The sequence below is a fragment of the Lathamus discolor genome, chromosome 2, assembly GCF_037157495.1.
Source record: "Lathamus discolor isolate bLatDis1 chromosome 2, bLatDis1.hap1, whole genome shotgun sequence".
NCBI classification, from domain to species: domain Eukaryota; kingdom Metazoa; phylum Chordata; class Aves; order Psittaciformes; family Psittacidae; genus Lathamus; species Lathamus discolor.
In genome coordinates, this window is record NC_088885.1 from 134,666,588 (window position 1) to 134,690,869 (window position 24,282).

The 24,282-nt window shown below is 42.8% G+C and overlaps 1 protein-coding gene across 1 annotated transcript in view; it reads left to right on the forward strand.

The window, feature by feature from the left end:
* Positions 1 to 265: 265 nt before the first annotated feature.
* NECAB1 (N-terminal EF-hand calcium binding protein 1) overlaps positions 266 to 24,282 on the forward strand; it is a 53,802-nt gene continuing 29,785 nt past the window's right edge. The window contains exons 1-3 of the mRNA XM_065669415.1: positions 266 to 337; positions 7,268 to 7,292; positions 14,881 to 14,989. Of these exons, the coding sequence (XP_065525487.1) occupies positions 296 to 337; positions 7,268 to 7,292; positions 14,881 to 14,989 (176 nt within the window). The 5' untranslated portion in view covers positions 266 to 295. The remainder of the gene's footprint in view (positions 338 to 7,267; positions 7,293 to 14,880; positions 14,990 to 24,282) is intronic.

Sequence of the window (24,282 nt, forward strand, 5' to 3'; positions counted from 1 at the left end):
AGTGACGATGAAAACTTGGCCTGACAAAGGCAGGCTGCAAGAACCCAGCGTCTGCCACGGAGAGAGCGCAAGTCTCCCCACGAACCCACTTCAAAGGCGCAGCAAGGTGCCGTCGGAGCAGAACGGCACAAACTCTCCCCCGTGTCCCCGCGGGCGAGCGGCAGCAGCAGCCCCTCCCCAGCCTCTTCTGGCTGCTTTTCCAGCGACAGGCGGGGAGAGGCGAGGCGGGGCGTGCGGCCCGGCCCCGCCAAAGCCACCAGCCCGACCGGGGGGCGGCGACGGCTGCGGCGGACGGATGGCGGCGGAGCCGGGAGAGGGGCTGCGCATCTTCCGCGATGTGAGTACGCGGCACCCCTCTCGTGCACTCCTCCCTGCAGCAGCTGGGGGGTGCGTGTCGTGTGTGTCTTATTTTTTTATGTTTTGCTTTTTTCCCCCCTCCTTTCCTCCCTGGGGTGGAAGGGAGCGAAACACAGCAGAGCAGTGGGTCTTTCGCTTTCCCTTTCTTTCCTCCCTTCCTTTTTCTTTCCTTTCTCCCTTTCCCCTCCCTTTCTCTTTTCCCTTCTCCTTTCCTTCTCCTCTTCCCTTTCCCCTTCCTTTTCTTCTCATTCCTTTTCCTGTTTTACTTCCCCTTCGCTTTCCTTTTTGTCTTTTCTTTTCCCTTCCCCTTTTCCCTTCCCCTTTCCTTTTTGCCTTCCCCTTTTCCTTTTCCCTCTTCATTTTCCCTTTTCCCTTTTCCTTTTCATTTTCCCTTTCCCTTTTCATTTTCCCTTTCCCTTTTCCCTTTCCGTTTTCCCTTTCCCCCTTCCCCTTTCCCTTTTCCCTTTCCCTTTTCTCTTCCCCTTTCCTTTTGCCTTTCCCTTTTTCCTTTTCCTTTTCCTTTTCTTTTCCCCTTTCCCTTTTCCCTTTCCCTTTTCCTTCCTCTTTTCCCTTTCCCTTTTCCCTTTCACTTTTCCCTTTCCCTTTTCCCTTTCACTTTTCCCTTTTCCCTTCCCCTTTCCCTTTTCCCTTCCCCTTTCCCTTTTCCCTTCCCCTTTTCTCTTCCCCTTTCCTTTTTCCTTTCCCTTTTTCCGTTTGCTTTCCCTTTCCCCTTTCCTTTTTCCCTTTCCCTTTCCCTTCCTCTTTTCACTTCCCCTTCCCCTTTTCCCTTTTCCTTTTCCCTTTTCCTTTTCCCTTTCCCCTTCCCTTTTCCCTTTCCCTTTTCCCTTCACCTTTTCCCTTCCCCCTTTTCCCCCCTTTTCTCCCTTTCCCCCTTTTCCTTTTTCCTTTTTCCTTTTTCTCCTTTTCCCTTTCTCTTTTTCTCCTTCCCTTTTTAATGTTTTTAGCATTTAAAATGCTCATGAGGGGAATGAGTTTGGTTCCTCTGCTGGCGTGCATGTGGGAGGAGAGCCCGTTAGCACTTGGGAGCAGTTAGGAGAGGTGCTGGGTGAAAACACTGTCACATTTCAGAACACATTGCTTGGATTTCTGATAGTTTATTTTTTCTCTGGGCTCTTCACTGAAGCGTTGCTCACGCCGCAGGTGTTTTTCCCAAACTGTGCAGGTTCCCTCCCATCCCATTAGACCTGGATGGCTGACTGGCATGGGTGATACAGTTGTGGGGGTCTATTACAGACCTCCTGATCAGGACGAAGGAGTTGATGAGGCTTTCTACAGGCAACTGGAAGTAGCCTCGCGACTACATGCCTTAGTCGTCGTGGGGGACTTTAATTACCCCGATATTTGCTGGAAGACTCACACAGCCAGTCATTCACAGTCTAGGAGGTTCCTCGAGTGCATCGATGATAATTTCTTAATGCAAATGGTGGACGTACCAACTAGGGGAGCAGCGCTGCTAGATTTAGTACTCGCCAACAAGGAGGGTTTGGTTGAAGTGGTGTCGGTCAATGGCAGCCTTGGCTGCAGTGACCATGAAATGGTGGAGTTTAGGATCCTGTGTGGGAGGAATAGAATACCTAGCAAAGCCACAGTTCTGGATTTCCGAAGGGCCAACTTTGGCCTCTTCAGTCAACTGCTAAGGGAAGTCTCATGGGAAAGTGTACTAGGCGGTAAAGGGGCTCAAGATAGTTGGTTAGCATTCAAGGACCGCTTCTTCCAAGCTCAGGATCGGAGCGTCCCAATGAGTAGGAAGTCAAGTAAGGGATCTAGGAGACCGGCGTGGTTAAGCAAGGAGCTGCTGGGCAAACTCAAGTGGAAAAGGAGAATCTATGGATTATGGAAGGAGGGGCTGGCCGCTTGGGAGGAATATAGGACAGTTGTTAGAGGATGTAGGGAGGCAATTAGGACAGCTAAGGCCTCCTTGGAACTCAATCTTGCTAGTCGGGTTAAAGACAATAGAAAGGGCTTCTTCAAATACATAGCAAATAAAACTAAAACAAGAGGCAATATAGGCCCACTGCTGAACGAAGTGGGTGCCCTGGAGACAGAGGATATAAAGAAGGCAGAGGTGCTGAATGCCTTCTTTGCCTCTGTCTTTACTCCTGCAGACTCTCCCCGAGGGCCCCGGATTTCTATAGCCCCAGAAGGAGTCAGGACAAAGGAGGAGTTTGCTTTGGTAGATGAGGATTGGGTTAGGGATCAGCTATGCAAACTGGACATCTGTAAATCGATGGGTCCGGATGGAATGCACCCACGGGTGCTGAGGGAGCTGGCGGAGGTCATTGCTAGGCCACTTTCCATCATCTTTGGTAAGTCGTGGGAAATGGGCGAGGTGCCTGAGGATTGGCGGATGGCAAAGGTCACACCAATCTATAAGAAGGGCAAGAAGGAGGACCCGGGTAATTATAGACCGGTCAGCCTTACCTCCATCCCTGGAAAGATGATGGAACAACTTATTCTTGACTCCATCACTAGGCATATCAAGGATGAGGGGGTCATTAAGAACAGCCAACATGGTTTTATGAGGGGGAAGTCATGTATGACCAACCTTATAGCCTTCTATGAGGAAGTGACTAGGTGGAGGGATGATGGTAGAGCGGTAGATGTAGTTTTTCTTGATTTCAGTAAGGCATTTGATACTGTCTCCCACAGCATCCTCATAGATAAGCTAAGGAAGTGTGGGCTTGATGATCAAGTAGTGAGGTGGATCGAGAACTGGTTGAAAGGAAGAAGGCAGAGAGTTGTGGTCAATGGCGCAGAATCTAGCTGGAGGTCTGTGACTAGTGGAGTTCCTCAGGGGTCGGTGCTGGGACCGGTGCTGTTTAATATTTTCATCAATGACCTGGATGAGGGAACTGAGTGCACCCTCAGCAAGTTTGCTGATGACACAAAACTGGGAGGAGTGGCTGACACACCAGAAGGCTGTGCTGCCATTCAGCGAGACCTGGACAGGCTGGAGAGTTGGGCGGGGAGAAACTTGATGAAATTTAACAAGGGCAAGTGTAGAGTCTTGCATCTGGGGAAGAACAACCCCATGTACCAGTACAGGTTGGGGGTTGACCTGCTGGAAAGTAGTGAAGGGGAAAGGGACCTGGGGGTCCTGGTGGATAGGAGGATGACCATGAGCCAGCAATGTGCTCTTGTGGCCAAGAAGGCAAATGGCATCTTAGGGTGCATTAGAAAGGGAGTGGTTAGTAGGTCAAGAGAGGTTCTCCTCCCCCTCTACTCAGCCTTGGTGAGGCCGCATCTGGAATATTGCGTCCAGTTCTGGGCCCCTCTGTTCAAGAAGGACAGGGAATTGCTTGAAGGAGTCCAGCGCAGAGCCACAAAGATGATTAAGGGAGTGGAACATCTCCCTTATGAGGAGAGGCTGAGGGAGCTGGGTCTCTTTAGCTTGCAAAAGAGGAGACTGAGGGGTGACCTCATCAATGTTTACAAATATGTGAAGGGTAGGTGTCAGGATGATGGAGCTAGGCTTTTTTCAGTGATATCCAGTGATAGGACAAGGGGCAATGGGTGTAAACTGGAACATAGGAAGTTCCACGTTAACATCAGGAAGAACTTCTTTACTGTAAGAGTGACAGAGCACTGGAACAGGTTGCCCAGGGGGGTTGTGGAGTCTCCTACACTGGAGATATTCAAGGCCCGCCTGGACAAGTTCCTGTGTGATGTACTGTAGGTTACCCTGCTCTTGCAGGGGGGTTGGACTAGATGATCTTTTTAGGTCCCTTCCAACCCTTGGGATTCTGTGATTCTGTGATTCTGTGATTCGAGGTGCCCAGGGTTGATGTGCCTCTAAGCCCCTCAGCCGTTTGAGGGGTAGCCCAGCAAGGTGCCATCCTACCCCTCAGGAGTACTGGGCTAGACCACGACCAAGGGCTCAGCATCTCACAAGATGCAGCTGTGAAGTTTTGGTCTAAATATGCCCAGCTCAGAGCATGTCCTTGGTCTGAGGCAAGTCCTGAGAAAAGGCAAACTCCCACCCAAAGATTCCAAGGTATCCCCTGCATCTCACCTGTCCCTGGTGAGATCTATGTATGTTCAGACCAGCTCTACTACCAACTTAGATCTACTTAAGACCAACTCTTGTACCAGGGTTAGTCCACAATATCAGTACTATATTAAAGGATCCTTCATCTAGCTTCTCTAATGTGCCCACATTAACTTCCCCAACATTTTCCACAAATTATTTCAAGGAGCTCCCATCTGCTCATCTCCCAATTTCTCAAGACTCCATGAGAAAGCATTTAAATTAGACTCTTTGTTGCTTTTTATTTCCATTCAACTGTATAAGGAAAATGCAGCTTTTCTCAATGTAAATACCACTTGTAAGAGAAATCGGAGAATTACAGGCATCCATCAGAAAGACAGAAGAGAAACCAAAGTAGCCAGGAAAGACTTAAGAAACATTAGCTTGAGCCAACTCCCCAATTTAGCTCAGCACACTGGGTTAGGAAACTGCTCATTGTCAGAATATCTCCTCCCTGGTTTTGTGTCAAAATCCCTATCAAGTGCCCAAACGATTTTAACATCTTAATTTAAAAAAAAAAAAAAAAAAGGTTTTAAAAACAAATTATGAAAAATAATTAAAATTTAAGATAATGATAAATACATAAAAATTAATTAAAATTAATTTAAAAATAAAATCAAAAAACTACTTCTACAGAAACCTTTGCCACCTTTGACCCATATTTACGGAGCACTTCTAGTTGGTTGAAACTCAGCTGCTACGGCTGACCTAGTCCTGTCCACCCATAAGCCAAGCCAGAACAGCCAGCACTCTTGGTGATCTAGAAGCCTTGCACAGGGTGTGGGCTGCGTCACCTGGTGTGGCTGTATCACCCATGTGGCTCCTTGCTACTCATGGCACAAGTCACTGGTCATCTGTTAATATTGCTCAGGCCCATGCTGGGTATATTTATCTCCCTCCTAAAGCACACCTTGTTCTTTCCCATAGGACATAGTGGGCAGCTCAGCCCAGGCACCTGTGAGGCAAGGAGGACAGTTTCAGTGCTCGCATCTACCTGGGGGCACCTGCTGTTCCCTTTTGTTGAGTGTAACTGGGCAGAAGAAAGCTATCACATCTCAGAAGGAAACCAGGCTGCTTGCCAGTGAGATGGGAGAAAGACCAACAACAGTTCCCCCCAAGAATCCAGTCAAAATTGCCAGGAATGTGGGACTGTGTTTTACCTGTTAAGGATTATAGACAGGTTTTATTTTATTCAAATAATGCTTTTACTGGTCTTTCATTTGCTCTGCATTTAGTCTTTAGCTCTCATTAGGATAAAATTTCCATTTTAAGAGTAGAAGTTTGAAACCCCTAAATAGTCCAATCCTCATACTGAAAATTGAGCTGCATCTTAGTAACTTAATTTCATACTTTATGTGCTGTAAACTTGGTCCAGTGCAAAGTTCAGCTTAGAGACCATTAGTGAAGTCCTGGATATGGGTAACAGTTCTGTTAGCTCCCCAACAATTTTCCCCTATAGAACACAGTCACGAAGATGCTCTAACAGTGCTTGGCACCTCAGTCCTTGGGTTTCTCACTTGGTTTCACCTCTAGGAGCAGAGCAGTTATGGCACGTGCTGGAGAAGCTTTTTAAATAAAACTAGGAGTTTATCTTATACTAAGTGTTTCCACTGCTGTCAGCTCTCAAAAATATACGTGCCCATTTTGAAACTCTTTACTGATATTCGTAGCAACAATAGAAACTATATTTGGGAGATTTGCTTTCTTCCCTTGTGTAAACTGGGAGCATTGCCCAGACAACTCCCCACTGAAGTTCAGGCTGGAGTAGTGATGGAGTCTACATCCAGAGGCACAGCAGTGTGACAGCGGATGGCAACTGCACGTATCTGAAGTGCCACATGGTGACCCATGCCACCCCAGACCTACCTCATCTGGAGAGCAAAGAAACTGGAGGAGACCCCCTCTGTTGTTTCCACTCCCTGTGCCTGATCCCTTCTCCTAAGTGTGGACTAATGTCATGGTACCTGCAGTGGGACTGCAGCAGGGACTGGTGGGCATGCCAGCGTCTCACCAGCATAAGGCAAGGCAGTACACCTGCATACAATCCTGGGTGGGTTGTGGCTGCGTCCCGCCACCGATGGCAGGGCTGCTTGGAAGGCTTTGCAACCTCTGCTCACAGGGTGCACCCCTCGGCATCCTCTTCTCAGACTGCACAAGGAGTTGCAGACTGCCTGCATATTTAAATGGCTTCCCCAGCAGGTGCCATTTACAGTGGGGAGAAAAGGCAGCTTGCACACCATGAGGGTAAGCTGGCATCATGCACAGTTTTCATGGCAGAAGTATTGCAGGGAAGGATCTACAGCAGGCACCCTCATGCTCCTTTGCCTTCCCAGCTTATAAACCTCTGTGTTTTCCTTCTCCCCTTGCTTTTTCATCTGGTTTCTACTTGCTATCAGAGAAATTCTCACATCAGCTCTCACACATTTGATCTCGCTGCCTCCCACACTCAGTGTGATCCCTTAATGCCATCCGGCTCCTCTCCTGACTTACACCTTTGTTCCCTCCACCCACAAACCCCTGAGTCTTTCTCACCATCTCAGATGCTCAGCGCATCCTCCCAGCTCTCATCCTTACTCTGCTTCCTTAAGCCACTTTCTCAACCTTGAATTCAGTATCATGGTAGCCATACAGTATCAGGTTTTGTGCCTGAACATCATCCTTATAAGCCATGCACAAACTAGAAAATAAAAGCCAGCTCTGATTATGGTTCTGGTTTTCAGTGCACATAGCACAGGAGGGGTTAAGGAAAGCAGTGATCTGAAGGAAGGTTGACATCAAAGTACAGTTGCTCACTAAATTATATTGTGTGCTATTAACCCGTAAAAAAAAGAGTGATTCTGTTCTCTCTCTCTTTTTGTTTAGATATTAAGAAGAGCAGACAAGAATGGTAAGACTGTGTCTTCCTCTCTCCCTTTGGAAAAAAACCCGTCCATCATCGATTCAGCATTTTAAGTCATGCTTTAAACATCCTAACATGAAAACCAGACATCCCTCATGCAATGTATTCTGTTGTGCACTGATCCTCCCTATGAATTCTTTAAGGGCAGATCTTGTGCTTTCACAATTTGGTGTGTTTTTGATTTGCACTTTGGGTGGACGTGGGTGTTGTCTTAGTGACATTTTGTTCACAAGGTTTGAAATGCTTGTTAGTAGCTCCATCTCATGACATTTTAAGAACACCATAGGCTATATCCAGCAATCAGACTTGTTTCCTACATTTTGCAGTTATGTATTTGTTTGGCATATCAGTAGGCAGGATAAACCCTTGAGCTCAATATGTAACACAAAAGTTGTGAGTTTTTGTTATGTTCTTCGTCAGAAGTTTTGCCCACATACAGCACAGTACTGTAAGGCTTCACAGATGCTCCCATGCAGCAGGGAAAGGTCCTTGCTGTAAGGACAAGTGTAACTACTGGATTTTTTTGCTGTATACATGGTCATGGTCTGGAACATGACTGACTCCCTTTTTCCTCTCAGAATTGCTGCACAGTTTTGGACAAGTTGCATTTTTGGTTTTGTGCCACATACCCCAGCAGAGAAATGAAGCCTCTAGCCTGTCTCTGCATCACACAGACCACGAGATCTGGTATGTTTGAGGCTATGAAGAGCTTCTGTAGCTCTGCAGTTACCATAATAGTATTTATACTTCAATAACCAGAGTTAGCTCTTGCAGGGCAAGAAGGAAACACAAGTTTCCTTGTAATAAAAAGCAGTTATTTAGTACTGTAATACCAAAATACAGTTGCAGAAGCACTGGCTAGACTTTTGTCTTTTCCTGGAAGCATTGAACAGTGTTAAACCCACGTCTCAAACAGGTTTAACCCTGACAAGTAATCCCCAATCAATCCTCAGAAAACAGGTATTGTGCAGGTTCAATAAAGTGTACTCTCAGGTATTTGAAAGCATATGGACACCATTATGAAAATCAGAATAACTTTCAAGGGAGAACTATTGGACAGTAAGGGGCTTCTGTATGGTTTGGTAGTATGTCTGAGACTGTTGAATAGCTGTTTACTCCTGCTGAGAGGGCAGTCTCACCCGAACATCCCACCCCCAGTTGCCATTCCACCCCCAGCTCGTGCAGCAACTGGCACTTCCCACGAGAGGCTCCGTCAGAGAGTTCAGGAGCCACAAAATCCATCACTCTGGGAGTTTTTTTGGGAGTATTTTTGTTATTCCCCTCAGTCAGCTTGCCAGTGGCTTGCAAAGGCAGTGGTGGTACAAGCCGAATCCCAAGATGAGGGCTGGGATGGCAAGGAGAAAAGGGCCCCTACAGCTTCATGTTCATGCCCTGGAATTTGAGCTCATGCTCTGTTCCAGCTGCGGTGGATCCGCAGCACCTTCATGGTCAGGAAGACTTGCAGGCCTCACAGGGTTTACCCCACAGCTTATTACTTATACATTGCTATAAAAACTAGGGGAAACAGCTCACACAGTCAGTGACAAACATGCTTGTACCAGCACCGTTTGAAACCACATCAGCTGCCGAGACTTTGGTCACTGGCATTCGTACCTATATGTGGATGCGTTACAACATAGTGTTGGGAGAAAAGTGGCTAAGTTCAGCCACTTCAGTTCTGTTAATTTAAGTCCATGAACTTGAAATTGTTTCAGCTCTTACGTGCTTAATTGTGTTTGCTCAACTGCCAATTGCCCATGGGACTTCCACTTTGCTAATCCAGCACTGCACGGGCTTGTGCCACATTAATGGGAAGGAAGTTTAAGGCTGGGAAGTACCTTCTCTGAAAGGTTATTGGATATGAGAGGACTTGCCTAACATGTTTACACTGTTGTCAACACAGATTTCAAGCTTTTGGTAATGACTAGGATACATTTTCAGTGTCACGCTTCTGAGTAATGGGAAAACAAGTATTGGCTTACAGTAACAAATACTAAGTTACTGTCCATGACATGGCCCTGTTAAGCTCTCTCATACACTTTTAATAGGACTCTCTCAGTGCTGCTGTACTTTTTCTCTCTGTGAGATTAAAACAACCCAAAAAAAATTAGCACCAAAAACTTTACTATACACTTCCTTGACAGCATCCATCCAAAAAAATGACTTAAGCTGATAAATAAGAGTATTATAGGAGACAGGAATTTAGGGACTGTGGAACTTCAGGTTAGCCTTCCACAACAAAGGCAGACAGTGGTTCTGCAAAGACAATATAAAATAAGAGATCAAAAGAGCCAAGAAATCCTGCTGAATTGCTGTTACTTAAAAATACTACAGTGATTTATGACAGCAGGGTTTAATTGAGAAGCTCCTTTATCAGTCCCTGCCCTATTTGAAAGAAGCTGTACAAATGTTGTTTCTTTTGTGGTGGTGGCTTCTTTCTTTGCCAGCTCAGGTATGTAAATCATTCTGTTACCTTCCTGTTTCTGGAAATATCACTGTGCACAGCTTCCCAGAGGGTCTTCATACACTCAATCTATAGTTCTTATGTCATGGGTGATCAGCTCCGCACTGTATAGAGAAGATCCACACTCCTCACATAACTGAAAAGGTCGTGCAATTTTCTTGGAGGGAGCACAAGACACAGGGAAGGAATATCACATTTCTAAGAAATACATGGTGCATAATACTGACAAAAGCAGCAGAGAACCCCAAGGGGAAAGAAGTAATTTCATAAAGGTGAGATGTTGCACATTGGCCTTTTTGGAAAGGAGGAGTCTCAGGTTTGCATGTCAAAAGGTAATACTTGTCAGGTTTACTTTACAAAACTCCATGCATTCAAAGGAGAGCATGTGGATTTCACACAGAACTGCTGTGGAAAAATTCCAGCTAAACGCAAAGTTCTTAATTTATTTCATTGCTTTTGCTGTTTAAAACTAAATCAGACTCGTTAGATTCCTCTCAAAAAGTAAAACCTTGTCCCTAGCCTGCAAGGGGGGGAGCAAAGAAATACCAGAAACTGGAGCTACCAAATTCAGTCTTTTGTAATCAAGATTTTTTACCTCCCTGGTTTCATAGGCAGCAGCGGTTGCTATTTGCTTCCTGACCATCTGGATCTCTTGCAGGCACCACTCTGGATCCTGTTTCACAGCCCAGGCTCTGCTTTGGGTGGCATTCCCCATGCCACCTCCCTGGGTCCTTCAGGTGCTGCAGGGCTGGACTCTGTGCTCCAGATTCCAAAAAATTATTTCTATAAAGATCAAATGCCTGCTTTTAAACCTAAACCGTCTCCCTGTTCACTTAGTCTACCTGGGACCACTCGGTTGCATGTACTAAGCTTTCGCAGCATAACAGCTGCAGTAATGGATCAAAATTATTATTTCTGGTTTTATCAACACTTAATACAGACCAGAGTCAATAAAAGTTTAGTGCATTTGCCTAGAATCTTTAAAGCTTCAGTCTATGTCTGAGCCTTTTTTTATGCAACTTTTTATACCTGGGAACTAGTCACATGTTATAAGCATACTCTTTGGCACACTGAACCTTCTTATTTTGGCAGGTCTTCCTTGGTCTGATACCAGCCTATGTATCATATGCCAATGAATCAGGTGTTTTTCAGTGTTTTGTATCTGCTCCCATCCATTTGTGTCTGCTGTCCTCTGTGTGTCCCCACTGCTTCATTCTCTCTGTGTATAAGGCAACCGTAAGCCATTAAAAATGTGTCCTAGAGACTACTTGTGTTTCCGGAGCAGACTGGCTAGGGGATATCACTAGATCGTATTTTATGCATAAAACCATCTATTCAATAGAGAGGTGAGTTTTACAGAAATAAATGTAAGAATGCAATTGCTCCCCTAAAACAGTGTGTAAATATATTCCTAACCTTGCAAGCACTACATAGGGATATTCATTTGATCACTTATGATTTTATCTGCCAGTCAGGAGCGTTTGGCCCCAAGGAGAAGGGGCGACTGTGCTTGGTTTTGAAGAAACCCTGCTTTTGACAGACATCAGAGCAGACACACAGAAGCAAGCAAGAGCTGCAGAACAACTTCTTTGAGATAATGAGCTGAAGGCTGATTTGTCTGACGGATGCATGGCTTCAGAGAAGTCTGTCTTTCACGAATCATCTGTCCCGTCATTTTGCCACACAGGCACAGATTGAAGCATCTGTAATGGAGATTTCTGCTCAGCTGCTCTGAAACACTTAAACCAGGCAGGATTTATGTGGGTGCTCCGAGGGCAGTGAGGGGAAGCAGTGCTGAGGATATGTAATGCAGCCTTTAAAATAAAACCCATTCTTGACACCTGAAACAGAAAACTAGCTATGAAACATGTCTTCAATTACACAGCACAAGGAACATGTCTTAGGGGTTGGGTATGCACTTCATCTGAGCAGTGAGGAAGCACATGGGTGGCCTGAGCCATCAGCAGCCAAGTCCTCAGCTGCACTAGCAAAGCAGTTGCATTCATAGAAAATCAGAGAAATGCCCTGGAGAATCAGAGCTCTTTTTTGGTAAACATAACCATATGAAGTCTGCGTGTAACCAAATAGAATCAGAATAGTTAGGGTTGGAAGGGACCTCAAGATCATCTAGCTCCAACCCCCCTGCCATGGGCAGGGACACCTCACACTAAACCATGTCACCCAAGGCGCTGTCCAACCTCGCCTTGAACCCTGCCAGGGATGGAACATTCACAGCTTCCCTGGGCAACCCATTCCAGTGCCTCACCACCCTCACAAGAAAGAATTTCCTCCTTATATCCAATCTAAACTTCCCCTGTTTAAGTTTTAACCCATTACCCCTTGTCCTGTCACTACAGTCCCTAATGAAGAGTCCATCCCCAGCATCCCTATAGGCCCCCTTCAGGTACTGGAAGGCTGCTATGAGGTCTCCACGCAGCCTTCTCTTCTCCAGGCTGAACAGCCCCAACTTCCTCAACCTATCTTCATACGGGAGGTGCTCCAGTCCCCTGATCATCCTCGTGGCCCTCCTCTGGACTTGTTCCAGCAGTTCCATGTCCAGACATGACACCAGAACTGCACACAATACTCCAGGTGAGGTCTCACAAGAGCAGAGTAGAGGGGCAGGATCACCTCCTTTGACCTGTTGGTCACACTCCTTTTGATGCAGCCCAGGATACGGTTGGCTTTCTGGGCTGCGAGCTCACACTGAAGCTGGCTCATGTTCATTTTCTCATTGACCAACACCCCCAGGTCCTTCTCTGCAGGGCTGCTCTGAATCTCTTCTTTGCCCAGTCTGTAGCTGTGCCTGGGATTGCTCCGACCCAGGTGTAGGACCCTGCACTTGTCGTGGTTGAACTTCATAAGGCTGGCATCAGCCCACCTCACAAGCGTGTCAAGGTCCCTCTGGATGGCATCCTTTCCCTCCAGCGTATCAACCAAACCACACAGCTTGGTGTCATCGGCAAACTTGCTGAGGGCGCACTCAATCCCACTGTCCATGTCAGCAACAAAGATGTTGAACAAGGCCGGTCCCAACACCGATCCCTAAGGGACACCACTTGTTACTGGTCTCCAGCCGGACATCGAGCCATTGATCACAACTCTTTGTGTGCGGCCATCCAGCCAGTTTTTTATCCACTGAGTGGTCCATCCATCAAATTGATGTCTCTCCGATTTAGAGACAAGGATGTTGTGTGGGACAGCGTCAAACGCTTTGCACAAGTCCAGGTAGATGACATCAACTGCTCTACCCCTGTCCATCAGTTCTGTAGCCCCATCACAGAAGGCCTCCAAATTGTTCAGGCAGGATTTCCCCTTAGTGAAGCCGTGCTGGCTGTCACCAAGCACCTTGTTGTTTTTCATGTACCTTAGCATGCCTTCCAGGAGAATCTTCTCCAAGATTTTGCCAGGCACAGAGTTGACACTGACTGTCTGCAATTCCCCAGGCATCCATTTTCCCCTTCTTGAAAATGGGGGATATATTTCCCTTTTTCCAGTCATCAAATAGGTTCAAACCTCCTTGGGTTTTGACAGCCACAGGCTCAGTGATGTGTCAGTCAGTGTTGATAACATTCAAAATGTTATTGAGATTAAATAGCAATGAAGCAAAAGTCAGTGTCTGCTCTTGGATGGTAAAATGTAAAGAAAATAGCTAAAGTGTCCAACCTGTCTGTTGCAGATTATTAGTTTTCTGGGTTGATGTAAAGCAAATGATCCTGAAGAAGAGAGACAGACAGATTTTTTAGGGTTTGTGTCATACCCAGACTGTTCTATGAACAAAATCATAATATGTTCATCTCAGGAAAGTCGTCAAAAAATCACTAGTTTCTTCAGTATGTGTGTAACTTCCATGCAAATCACTAATTCCCAGCAAAGGCTAAAGCTGCAGAGGCAGTTTGATTAAACAATCAATTGTATCTGTATGAATCAAAGGAAACAGAGCTATGAAAAGAAGCTCGTTTCAACAAGCTCAGTGTTTGATATTCTTTCTTCGTAGCCAGTGCCAAGCAGCAAATGTATTTGGATTTTCAATTAGGTAGTCACGGCAGTATTGTGCTGTCCTTGGTTTTAGCTCTTGTACATCTTGACGTTTTATTTTGATCATAATGATGATTACCTCCAGCTACAATCTGTCTTTTCGTATTGAACATTTCAAAATGTTTTGGTGAAGCAGACAGTTAGTTTGTACAGTTTTCAAACCCCTTGAAGATTACGTATGTGAAGCCATATATTCAAGTCAAAGAAATGATGAAATAATAGCAAGTAAAAGAGTGAAGAAACCCCTGAGCTCTACTCTTCAAATCTGCATGCTGTAGTATAGCATATAGTTACAGGATTCAGATACTGACTTTATAATAGATTCTTCACCACTATGAAATTAGGCCACAATATGTTGTAGATTAGTCTAGTGCTTAGGATATCTTTATCTTACCCTTTACAGTTGTTTAGTGCCCTATGAGGGTTTCAGTATATTACTGAAGGAAGAGAAAGAGACATGTGAACTTAAATTTAGTGCTACCTAAAACAGAGTTATAAGGTGTTAGGCTTTTAGAATTTTCTTTATGCTTCATGAGGCTCAGTCAATTTAAATAAATTATTACTTATCTACCCTTTAACCATTTAAATTTCTTCTAAATAAAAGCAAAAGATGGATCTTTTTTTTTTTTTTTGGCTTTTGTTTGCTGATTATCAGTCTTGCTTTTAAAACTCACTACATTAGTCAGTGATCTTCCATGAAGATGTGAGGACATGGGCAGGGACTGAGTAAGGAAAGCATATGGCAGGATGGGGAGAGGAGACAATGAATGGGATCTGGGCAAAGATAGGACTATATTCGTGCATTTGTCAATAAAAACTTACCAACACCAAACTAACTTTGCCTGAAGGATAAGAAGGAAGAAGAGATACCAGGCAAATTGAGAACTCTGATGCAACAGCTGACACAACAGCACTTAGCATCATGTTCTTCATGTGTCTTGATCAAATATGTGAATTTTCTACATTTAGTCTGAAGAGCTAGAGGTTTTTAATAGTTTCCTCTTGTATTGTGTGAAATAAACAAGCAAAACTATAAACAAAATAAAGGCACTTTCCATTTCTTCATTGTTTCAGATGATGGAAAACTCTCCTTTGACGAATTCAAAGCTTACTTTGCTGATGGAATTCTGAGTGGAGAAGAACTACATGAACTTTTTCACACCATTGATACACACAACAATGAGTAAGTGCTCCTTGTTTAAAATTACAGTGCTACTCTCTGTACCTGAGAATGGAAAAAAGACATCAGGCTGATTTTAGAAAACAAGTCTGAGAAGAATGCTGCATGAGGGAAGCTAGGCTGTGGCATATGGCTCTGAACTGTACAAGTGACATGTTTCTAAACCTTGTAGAAATACCTGTATGTTCCAATAAATGTGATTTAGGTCCTGAAAACACATGTTAGAATGCAACAAAGACAGAGAAAGGGTTTCCCAGATAAACAGACAACACACGAGAAGCAGCAATGTAAATGAGATGTCCCTCCTGATAAGAACAGAAGGCTGTTACTATTTCCCTTGTTTCCCATAGTTTTATAATTTATCAAAAGTGCTTATGTGCTATAAATTCAAAGCACAAGATAGCTAAATAAATAGGTACCCTGTACAGAATAAATAAGTGTAACATTTTTATTTCCTCAGGTTTCTTAAAATCAGTGGCAAAGACTGAGAAACAAGTATGATCTTCAGTAAATACAAAGCATGCAGTCTGTCTAATCCTAGCAAAATGAACAGTGCTTATTAGAACAGCATGAGAATTTGCTTAGCAGATTAAGGGCCTCCATGCAAATTTTTAATGCAAACACTCATTTCAGAGCTGTTTCATACAGCTTTGGTCTTCCTCCTGTGTACCACATATGTGCATGAAAGTGGTTTTATTTTACCATGATTCCATTTGTCTGCATTTGTCAGGAAGCATCCTGACAAGGGCAGATATACTCGATGACTATGTGACATTTATATAAAAAAAAAAAAAGTTCTACATTTATTTTTCCTTTCATTTGATTTGTAAAGCTTTTTTTTTTTTTCATTTGTAAAATATTTTTATTTCTAAACCTTTTTCTCTTTAGCAGAGAATATCTGGATCTGAACAATATGTGGAAAAGTGAGAATAACATTAATGTTTCTTTTTGTCGGAGAGATAGGCATACCTGAAGAATAGGTGTGACTTCATTGAATGCTACAGTGTCCTGGGTTCAGTTGTAAAAGTTATTTTTTCTCCTTCTTAGTAGCTGGTGCAGTGCTGTGTTTTCAACTTTAGTCTGAGAACAATACTGATAACACACCAATGTTTTTAGTTGTTGCTAAGTAATGTTTACCCACATCAAGGACTTTTTCAGTAATACGTATGTAATTACTTACAGTTATTAGCTGAGAACAGGTAATGAAAGTGGCACACCAGCCATTTGAGATAGAGGTCATTTGCCAGGAAAAGCCTGGCAAAAAGCAGGGCACGAAAATCACAGAGAATAAGTACTGTGAAGGGTGTATTTCAGGGAAATGAACAGGTGGAAGGAAAAAAAAAATAAAAAAAAAACAAACCCCAAAAAACCCACACAACTTACAAAATTGCATTTTCCATCCAGAAGAAAGTGTGCTTTGTATTATATATAATACATATATATATATATGCTCCACCCCTGGCAGTGTTCAAGGCCAGGTTGGATGAAGCTTTGTGTGGGATGGTTTAGTGTGAGGTGTCCCTGCCCATGGCAGGGGGGTTGGAACTAGATGATCTTGAGGTCCTTTCCAACCCTAACTATTCTATGATTCTATGATTCTGTAATAAGCTTCTTGAGTTTGGGTTGTTTGGGTTTTTTTTATTAAGTCTTTAACTAATAAAAGGGTTAGTGCCTGACTTTGCAGCTGAAAAGTATTCTGCACTGCTTGATCTTGCTCATTAACAGAGGTAAACAGTCTTTGAAGGCTTTACGTTATTACTTTTGAAAGCTTTTGAGAACCCTGTCATCGGGCAAACAGCAAGATGGCACATGTCAAATATCAGATGGACATAGCAAAGAGGGTAAGAATAGAATAGAATAGAATAGAATAGAATAGAATCAGATTAGCTGGGGTTGGAAAGGGCCTCAAGGTCATCTAGTTCCAACCCCCCTGCCATGGACAGGGACACCTCACACTAAACCATCCCACCCAAGGCTTCGTCCAACCTGGCCTTGAACACTACCAGGGATGGAGCACTCACAACCTCCCTGAGCAACCCATTCCAGTGCCTCACCACCCTAACAGGAAAGAACTTCCTCCTTATGTCCAATCTAAATTTCCCAATATAAATTTCTTGTTAATATAGCTTTCCAGCAAAAATCACATGAAGCAGATATAATAAGGAGGCAAAAACTTTACTCACTGGCATTTGCTGAAAAGGGCAGGTTATGTAAAATGTCTCAAATTAACCATCTGGTTAAGAAAAGTAGCAAAATGTTCATTGAACCTTGGAAAGTTTTGTAACGTAGACATCAGGAGAATCATGTGCATATCAAACAATCCCCAAACCACTTATTTCATGATAGTTTTACTTGCAAATTACCCTAGGGAATGAAATGAGAATCATGGTTTGTGCCTATAAATCTCAAGTAGTTTGTGGGTGGGTTTTGGTAGGGGAGGGTGAGAAATTCTACCCATTTGTGATTCTAGTAGGAGAAGATTTGCACAGACTATTTTGTTTCTCTTACCCAGTTTAAATACAGATTCTGTCAAATTCTGGGCAAATCATTTATCTTCTCTTTGCTTCACTATTTACAAAATGCAGACTGTAGTTCCCTATCCCTGAAATATTTTGTAAGCATTGAGATTACACAATGATTTATGCTACATGTAAATGCTTAGGACAGATGGCTAGGGAAGCATGTCATGATCCACTAGACCATTTCTTGGAGTATCTCAAGATTTCATACTCATCTTGTCACAAGACCAAACAGGTTGTTTCCACCTGCACTAAGTCTTATAGCTCTGCCAGCATTCAAAACCTCGCTGTCTGCTGTGTGCATGAGTCTTTGTTCTTCAAAGCCTGAAGATAAAAAAGGACAGGTTGCCTTGAGATGATATTGATGGGCCACAAGCTCAGTCAGTCTGAGTTCTCAGCTCTGCTGCAGCAATCTTTCAAAAAAATATTCAAAGCATATAAAACTTACACCGGCTTAACACTTTTTGAACTCCCTGTTACAAGGGTCCTAATGTCAATCTTGTTGAAGAGAGACTTACTTACTTAGAAGATTATTAACTTTGAAAAAGACCAAGCCAGTCTAAGGTCATACCTGTTACAAAGCATATGGAAACTACGGAAGCCTATGGAAGACTGCTAAAATAAGCAATTACCATTTTGAGTGTGACAGCGGGGCAAATAATAGAGGGTTTAACTTCCCAGTAATTGAGGTTGTGTCTGCCTAACTGACTATGATCTCTGCACCTTACTGTTTGGTACAGTGACCATAATCACCAGGAAAAGAGACCAGTAGGAGTTTCACCACTTGAAGTTTCCAAGTTGAACAGGAATTCATTATGCCAGGATGAATTTATATTTGCAGTTTGTCTAGAGCCTGAAGTGCAGGTTATTCATTTGGGGCAGATCATTGCTTTTACTGAAAATTTGCATTATCTAAGGATCTTTCCTCAGTACAGCATTTGGACATATATTCTGCAATTTATGAATGTGCTTACATGTAGACTTCTTTGTGGCTATTTTTTTTTTCTAATTCATAAAATCTGTATTACCTTTGCATGAAACCTAAATATTAAACTAGTACCAGTAAAGACATGCCATACAAATGGATTGCCTGATTTTTTAATGTCCATTCATTTTTCCTTGTAATACCACCAGAAACAAATGTATACTGGGCATGATATTGATGCTATCACTATGCAGACAACCAAATTAGGTGAAGTACTGTGTCCATGTAAAAAGGAAGGGTTTTATTTTACCCATATTTTAGTACCGCTACAATGTTTTACGTCCAGCGCAGAGCCACAAGGATGATTAGGGGAGTGGAACATCTCCCTTATGAGGAGAGGCTGAGGGAGCTGGGTCTCTTTAGCTTGCAAAAGAGGAGACTGAGGGGTGACCTCATCAATGTTTACAAATATGTAAAGGGTAGGTGTCAGGATGATGGAGCTAGGCTTTTTTCAGTGATATCCAGTGATAGGACAAGGGGCAATGGGTGTAAACTGGAGCATAGGAAGTTCCACGTTAACATCAGGAAGAACTTCTTTACTGTAAGAGTGACAGAGCACTGGAACAGGTTGCCCAGGGGGGTTGTGGAGTCTCCTACACTGGAGATATTCAAGGCCCGCCTGGACAAGTTCCTGTGTGATGTACTGTAGGTTACCCTGCTCTTGCAGGGGGGTTGGACTAGATGATCTTTTTAGGTCCCTTCCAACCCTTGGGATTCTGTGATTCCTTGAAGGTCTTTTAATATAAAAATTACATTTGTAAGAACTATCAATCAAAAAGGTAAATTCTAAACAATTACATCTGGGGTGAGGTCTTCCATCCACTGAGCCATAAGCCAATATAATTATTAGTTTGTAGGCCAACTAAACATAGAATTACACAGAAATTTCCCTCATGGGCAGACCAGCTCATACCTGTTCACAAGGCCTTAATATAAGTTGTTGGTTTTTTAAAAGCCTCCAGTGACCACAAAGAAACAAGAGGACACTGGACCAAGGGCCATTTTGGTGACCCAGTGAATGCCAGTCTCCTGTTTTTTAATGAAGGCAAGGGAGATAATACCGAGATTAATTAATACATTAAATTTTAATATTTTTCACTAAAACAAGCAACTTCTGATTATTCAGAGATACTGTGCTTCAAAAGCTACATAAAGAGGCAGTAGAACACTTTCATTAGGCCTTACAACTAACATTCCTGACATCTAAGTAGCACAAGGTAACTGCTTTAGGGGAGTAGCTTTAAACTAGTCTTCCTTCAGTGAAGTTTCCAGTATTGTCATTACTTCAAATTAAAGCTGAAAGCCAATTAGGCATTTGGCTTCCACTGAAAGTCACTTCTATTTCTGCTTTCCAGGATCTCATGAAACCTTTGGGCAATCAGTATTCAATCACATGCCATTAAATAGTATAAATAAGCTGTTATGGAGGGCCCTACTCAGATGCCCTCACTCTGTCAGTGTAAAAAAAGGCTTTGCATTGAAGCAGCAGTGATTAGGTCTGAGCTGTTACAGCCAGGTCTCCAGGTTCTCGTTTTCTAGCATGCACTTAGCACTTGGATCTACTGCAAAGCAGTGTCTTGTATTTAAAGATCTTTAAAAAGTATAGGCAAGAAATCAAGAGCAGTATTAAAGACTTAAGCTTCAACCTAGAGTTGTACCAATGATCCTTCTCCCCTTATTCATAATGGTTTAAGGGTTTTGCAGACAGCCCAGAAATAACCACAATAAAAGCAAGATCTTAAGATCTGTTGAAGGTATCAGAAGGCCAAGATAGATTCTGACAGTGTGTTGAGCAGGAGTCAAGCCCCCACGATATGACTTAGATCAACATGAGGGCACGGCTATGCGCAAGAGGAATTGCTCATCTTTGCCTCCTGATTCGACATACATTTGATATGAGGAAGCAAATGCAGGTGCTGTAAAGGCACCAGAAGTCTTTCCTGGGGCTGAGAGGGAAGGTGACAAAACACAGCTCATGGAAGATATGGTCTACAGGTCATGTCTGAAGTAATTTTGAGGCTGAAGGCCTGCATGTTCTGCTGTCTTGAGGCATCCCAGTTACTAACTCCTCTGTCAAAGTGAACATGAAACACTTATTTTGGCTGCTTAGCAATTAGTACTATAATGACACAAGTATAAGTCAATATACACAGCTCAAGCCAAAGGCTATCAGGGACTGAAGCTCAAAGCCACCTGAAGATAGAAGCGAGCTAATGATGTTAACTACAAGAAACATTTTATGTTTTCAGAAATTGCAGACTGTTACAAAGGCAATATCCGAGAAGTGTAAGGTAGAGTAAAGTTGTCTTGCAACCTTAAGCATTATGTTTCTTAACATACTCTCCTAAGTGCTATTTTTAGGAGCAGGTTGGAGCACAAGATTATTTTGCAGATTAAATAGGAAGATTAATAGGTGACTAGGTTTGCTGACTTTCCATTTGAAAAATAAAGACGACTTTTTTAGTGTTATTTCCACTGCTTTTTCACTTCAGGTTTGGTATGTCTATCTTTGCAGGTTTGTTATGTCTATCAACATGTGCGTTTCCAAGGAGTTTAATAAACAAAATAAACATTTTGTATATCAATAAATAATTTTGTATAATAATAAATGATTTAAACACAGTTAAAAATTAATAATTGGGGATAGAGCTAGAATTTGAAACATCAGCTTCTACAGGGTGAAAACTCTGAAATTTGCTCCTTGTGGCAAAAAGAACGACCATGGTATTGCCTCACATCTCCTCAAAAATCGTAGCTCTGCAGCCCTTGTACAGCTATCTACAGATTTTATCATGCACTGCAACTTTTCATAGTATCATTAAGATACTTTTAGCAACACAGAGACTGTTACAGCTTGGATGATTAAGGTGGCTAGCCAGCTATGTAGTCATCACATCCCTGTGAATCACTGCCTATCAAAGGACTAGTTTTGGGTTTCTTTTTCAGATAAATTGTTAGTCAGGAAAAAAAAAACCAAACCTTTATTCTGTTCTGTAGTCCTGCCACACACAAAGCATGTCACGGCCCAGAGAGCCAAGCTGGTTGCTGCCTTTAGAAGCCCAGAAGCTGCAGAGCCCAGCTAGCCCTGGGGTTGAAGAGCAGAGGTGTCCTCAGGGCAGCAGCAAGTCTGGTTTCCCAAGGACCAGTCCCGGGAGCTCTCTCCCACTTTTACCTCTTCTTCCTCCTCTCCCTTTTCTAGTGTTGGGGCACATGTCTCATTTTGCTGACTTGAAGTGGGATGGTATACAGGCTCTCTTGTTGCAAAGAGCTTACATCTTTTTGGCTGAGATTTTCCATGCATGTCTATTCAGTTGCACAGTCTAAGTAACATTTAATTCCTTTCAGTTACAAATTATATGCTTCTACTTAACAATAGGAGATACCAGCCTTGAACTTTCCTCCCTGAAACCAAATTTAGCAAAAAGATGTGCAAATGGGACCCAAAAAAAAAGGGTTGGTTTAAGCCTCTGAAATAAGTCTCTCATATCTGAGAATGAAGAGAGATCTGAAGAAGAAAGTGCTATCCTTCTCCAGCTATGATACTCATGGCAATAAATTTGCTAAATTAAGTTAGTTCAGAAAGTCTTTCATATATTGGATTCCTCAATAAAATAACTTCTTTAGACACTAGAGTCCATGATTTATATATAATTCCTGTATTGAAGAGATGCCTCTTCTTGTGGTCCAGAGAAAATATACAGATCTTCTGCTGCTACCTCTGCGTAGAGGTGCCTTTTCTTCCAGAGAACAGTATCTGTCAGGTCAGTGGATGGGGCTGTGGACTGGTGAATTCACACCAGTGGATGGGTGGAATAGCTTTAACTTTCCCTCCTCCCTGGCTGGCCACAGTTCACACCTGACTGGGGTGGGCAGAACAAGAGCATGATCACAGCTGCTTTAAACTTCTACATTTTGAGCGTCTTCCAGAGGTATCACAAATAGGCACTTCTGCCATGGTTCATTGAAGTGAATTTGCTTAAAGCTTCTGTCACTGAGCGACAGGTATGATCAACATTGCAGTGATCAGGACTGCTCAGTGGAATATTTACAACAGTACTCTAAAAATAGCTCATGTTAGGTAGAAAACATTTTTTGACACAAAGCCAGACATGCAAAATGGCTGCATTTAGTACTCAGGAAGCAAACTGAGAGCACAAGTTTGAAAAATTATCACATTGTCATGACGTGAATGCATTTGGCCGTACCCTCTGCCTCAGGTGCTTATCGTGAGTGGAGTGCTGGCATCTGGATGTGAGTCATCCAGCAAATACTGCAAATAACATGTTCAGCATTACCAGATTATAGGTCTAAGCAGAAGCATCCTTGGCATACACACCCACTGAAATGATTAACAGGTGCCAACTATAAACCTGAGTACTGAGAAGCAGAAACAGCCCTCTGGTGTGCACCTTACTGCTGTACTATTAAATATATTTCAAACTTCTTCAATTATTTCTGTAGCATACTGCAGGGAGCTCAAAATTGTTTGTATACAGAAAAAGAACTCCTAGGTTTGTTCATGACTCTGTTTAAAGCAGCATGTTATTATTTCTGAGTAAATGAAATAATCAGTGACAAGAAATTATAGTTTTCCTGCCTAGATGAGCATTCTTTTCAAACGGAATGTCAAGAACAATGGAGCCTCAGAGGGTGTTTGTAATAGAGAAGGAAATACTATGTTAGACTGAAATCCATGCTCTTTATGTCATTTCTACGTTCTGTCACAGGCTTCTTGAAAGCTGCTGCATAAATCACATTGAACAATAATTTTCTCACTATTCAGGTGCCCATTTCTAACTGAAAATAAATTCAGCAGCTAAATACTTTACCATTTTCACTTGTAGTCCATTTGCAGCTGTGTTGCTCATGTCAATAGGAATAACAGCAATGTTCTCATGACCACAACATTGAAAGCCTCTGAACCACTCCCTTACTATATCACTGCCACACTGCTGAGGATACTGCAGAAAAACAAGGACCAGAATGGATTTCAATATGAATTTTGAAAAGAGAACATGAATTCAACTTGCTAAGCAGTATGAAAGGCTGTTTAAAACACAGTTATCAAGCTGTCCATTAAGAGAGAATGACCTAGGGCAGATGATGTGAAGGGGCAAAAAATGGAGGGACAATGAGAAAGAGTAGGCATTATAACAAGGAATTCTGTCATTTAACGTTATTCTGTCACTGCCTTTGACTCAGGCAATTTTCCACCTTTCAGGGTTTCAGTTTGCATTCAAAAAGTGAATGTCTGGACTGTTCCAAAAATGACTGCTGAACTGTAGAAGTGGTTGAAGAGACACATTTGATAATGGATGCAGCAGTGATGTTTGGGGAACAGCCTTGAGGAGTCGCAGACACTTTTCCCCATCACATACTTTGTTGGTCCAAGAGTTAAGTTTTTCAGCTTCAGCACCAGTTCTTACAGACCATGAATTATACCTGCCACCAGGGCCCCTGGAAAAATCAGATGCAAGACTCATTTGCAGCCATTCAGCTTGGCCTGTTCAAATGCAGATAAGGTCACCTTCAATTAGTAAGAGTTGTAGGAAATTCTCATTTACATAATCAGTTAAAAGTGTTCAGAAGTCTTTATAGCCCTGAGTATGCAAGTTCTGTCTGTTTCTCTCTCTCATGAAATAAAAGCCAGATGTATGGGAGTTAACATTGTTGAAACTGACTTTAAGATAACACTGTGTCATCATTTTATTAAAAGGTCAATAAAAAAATCCCATTAAAAAGACAAGTGAAAAAATCCTAAGTGCAATAAACCATTCAGTATTCACCCCTCA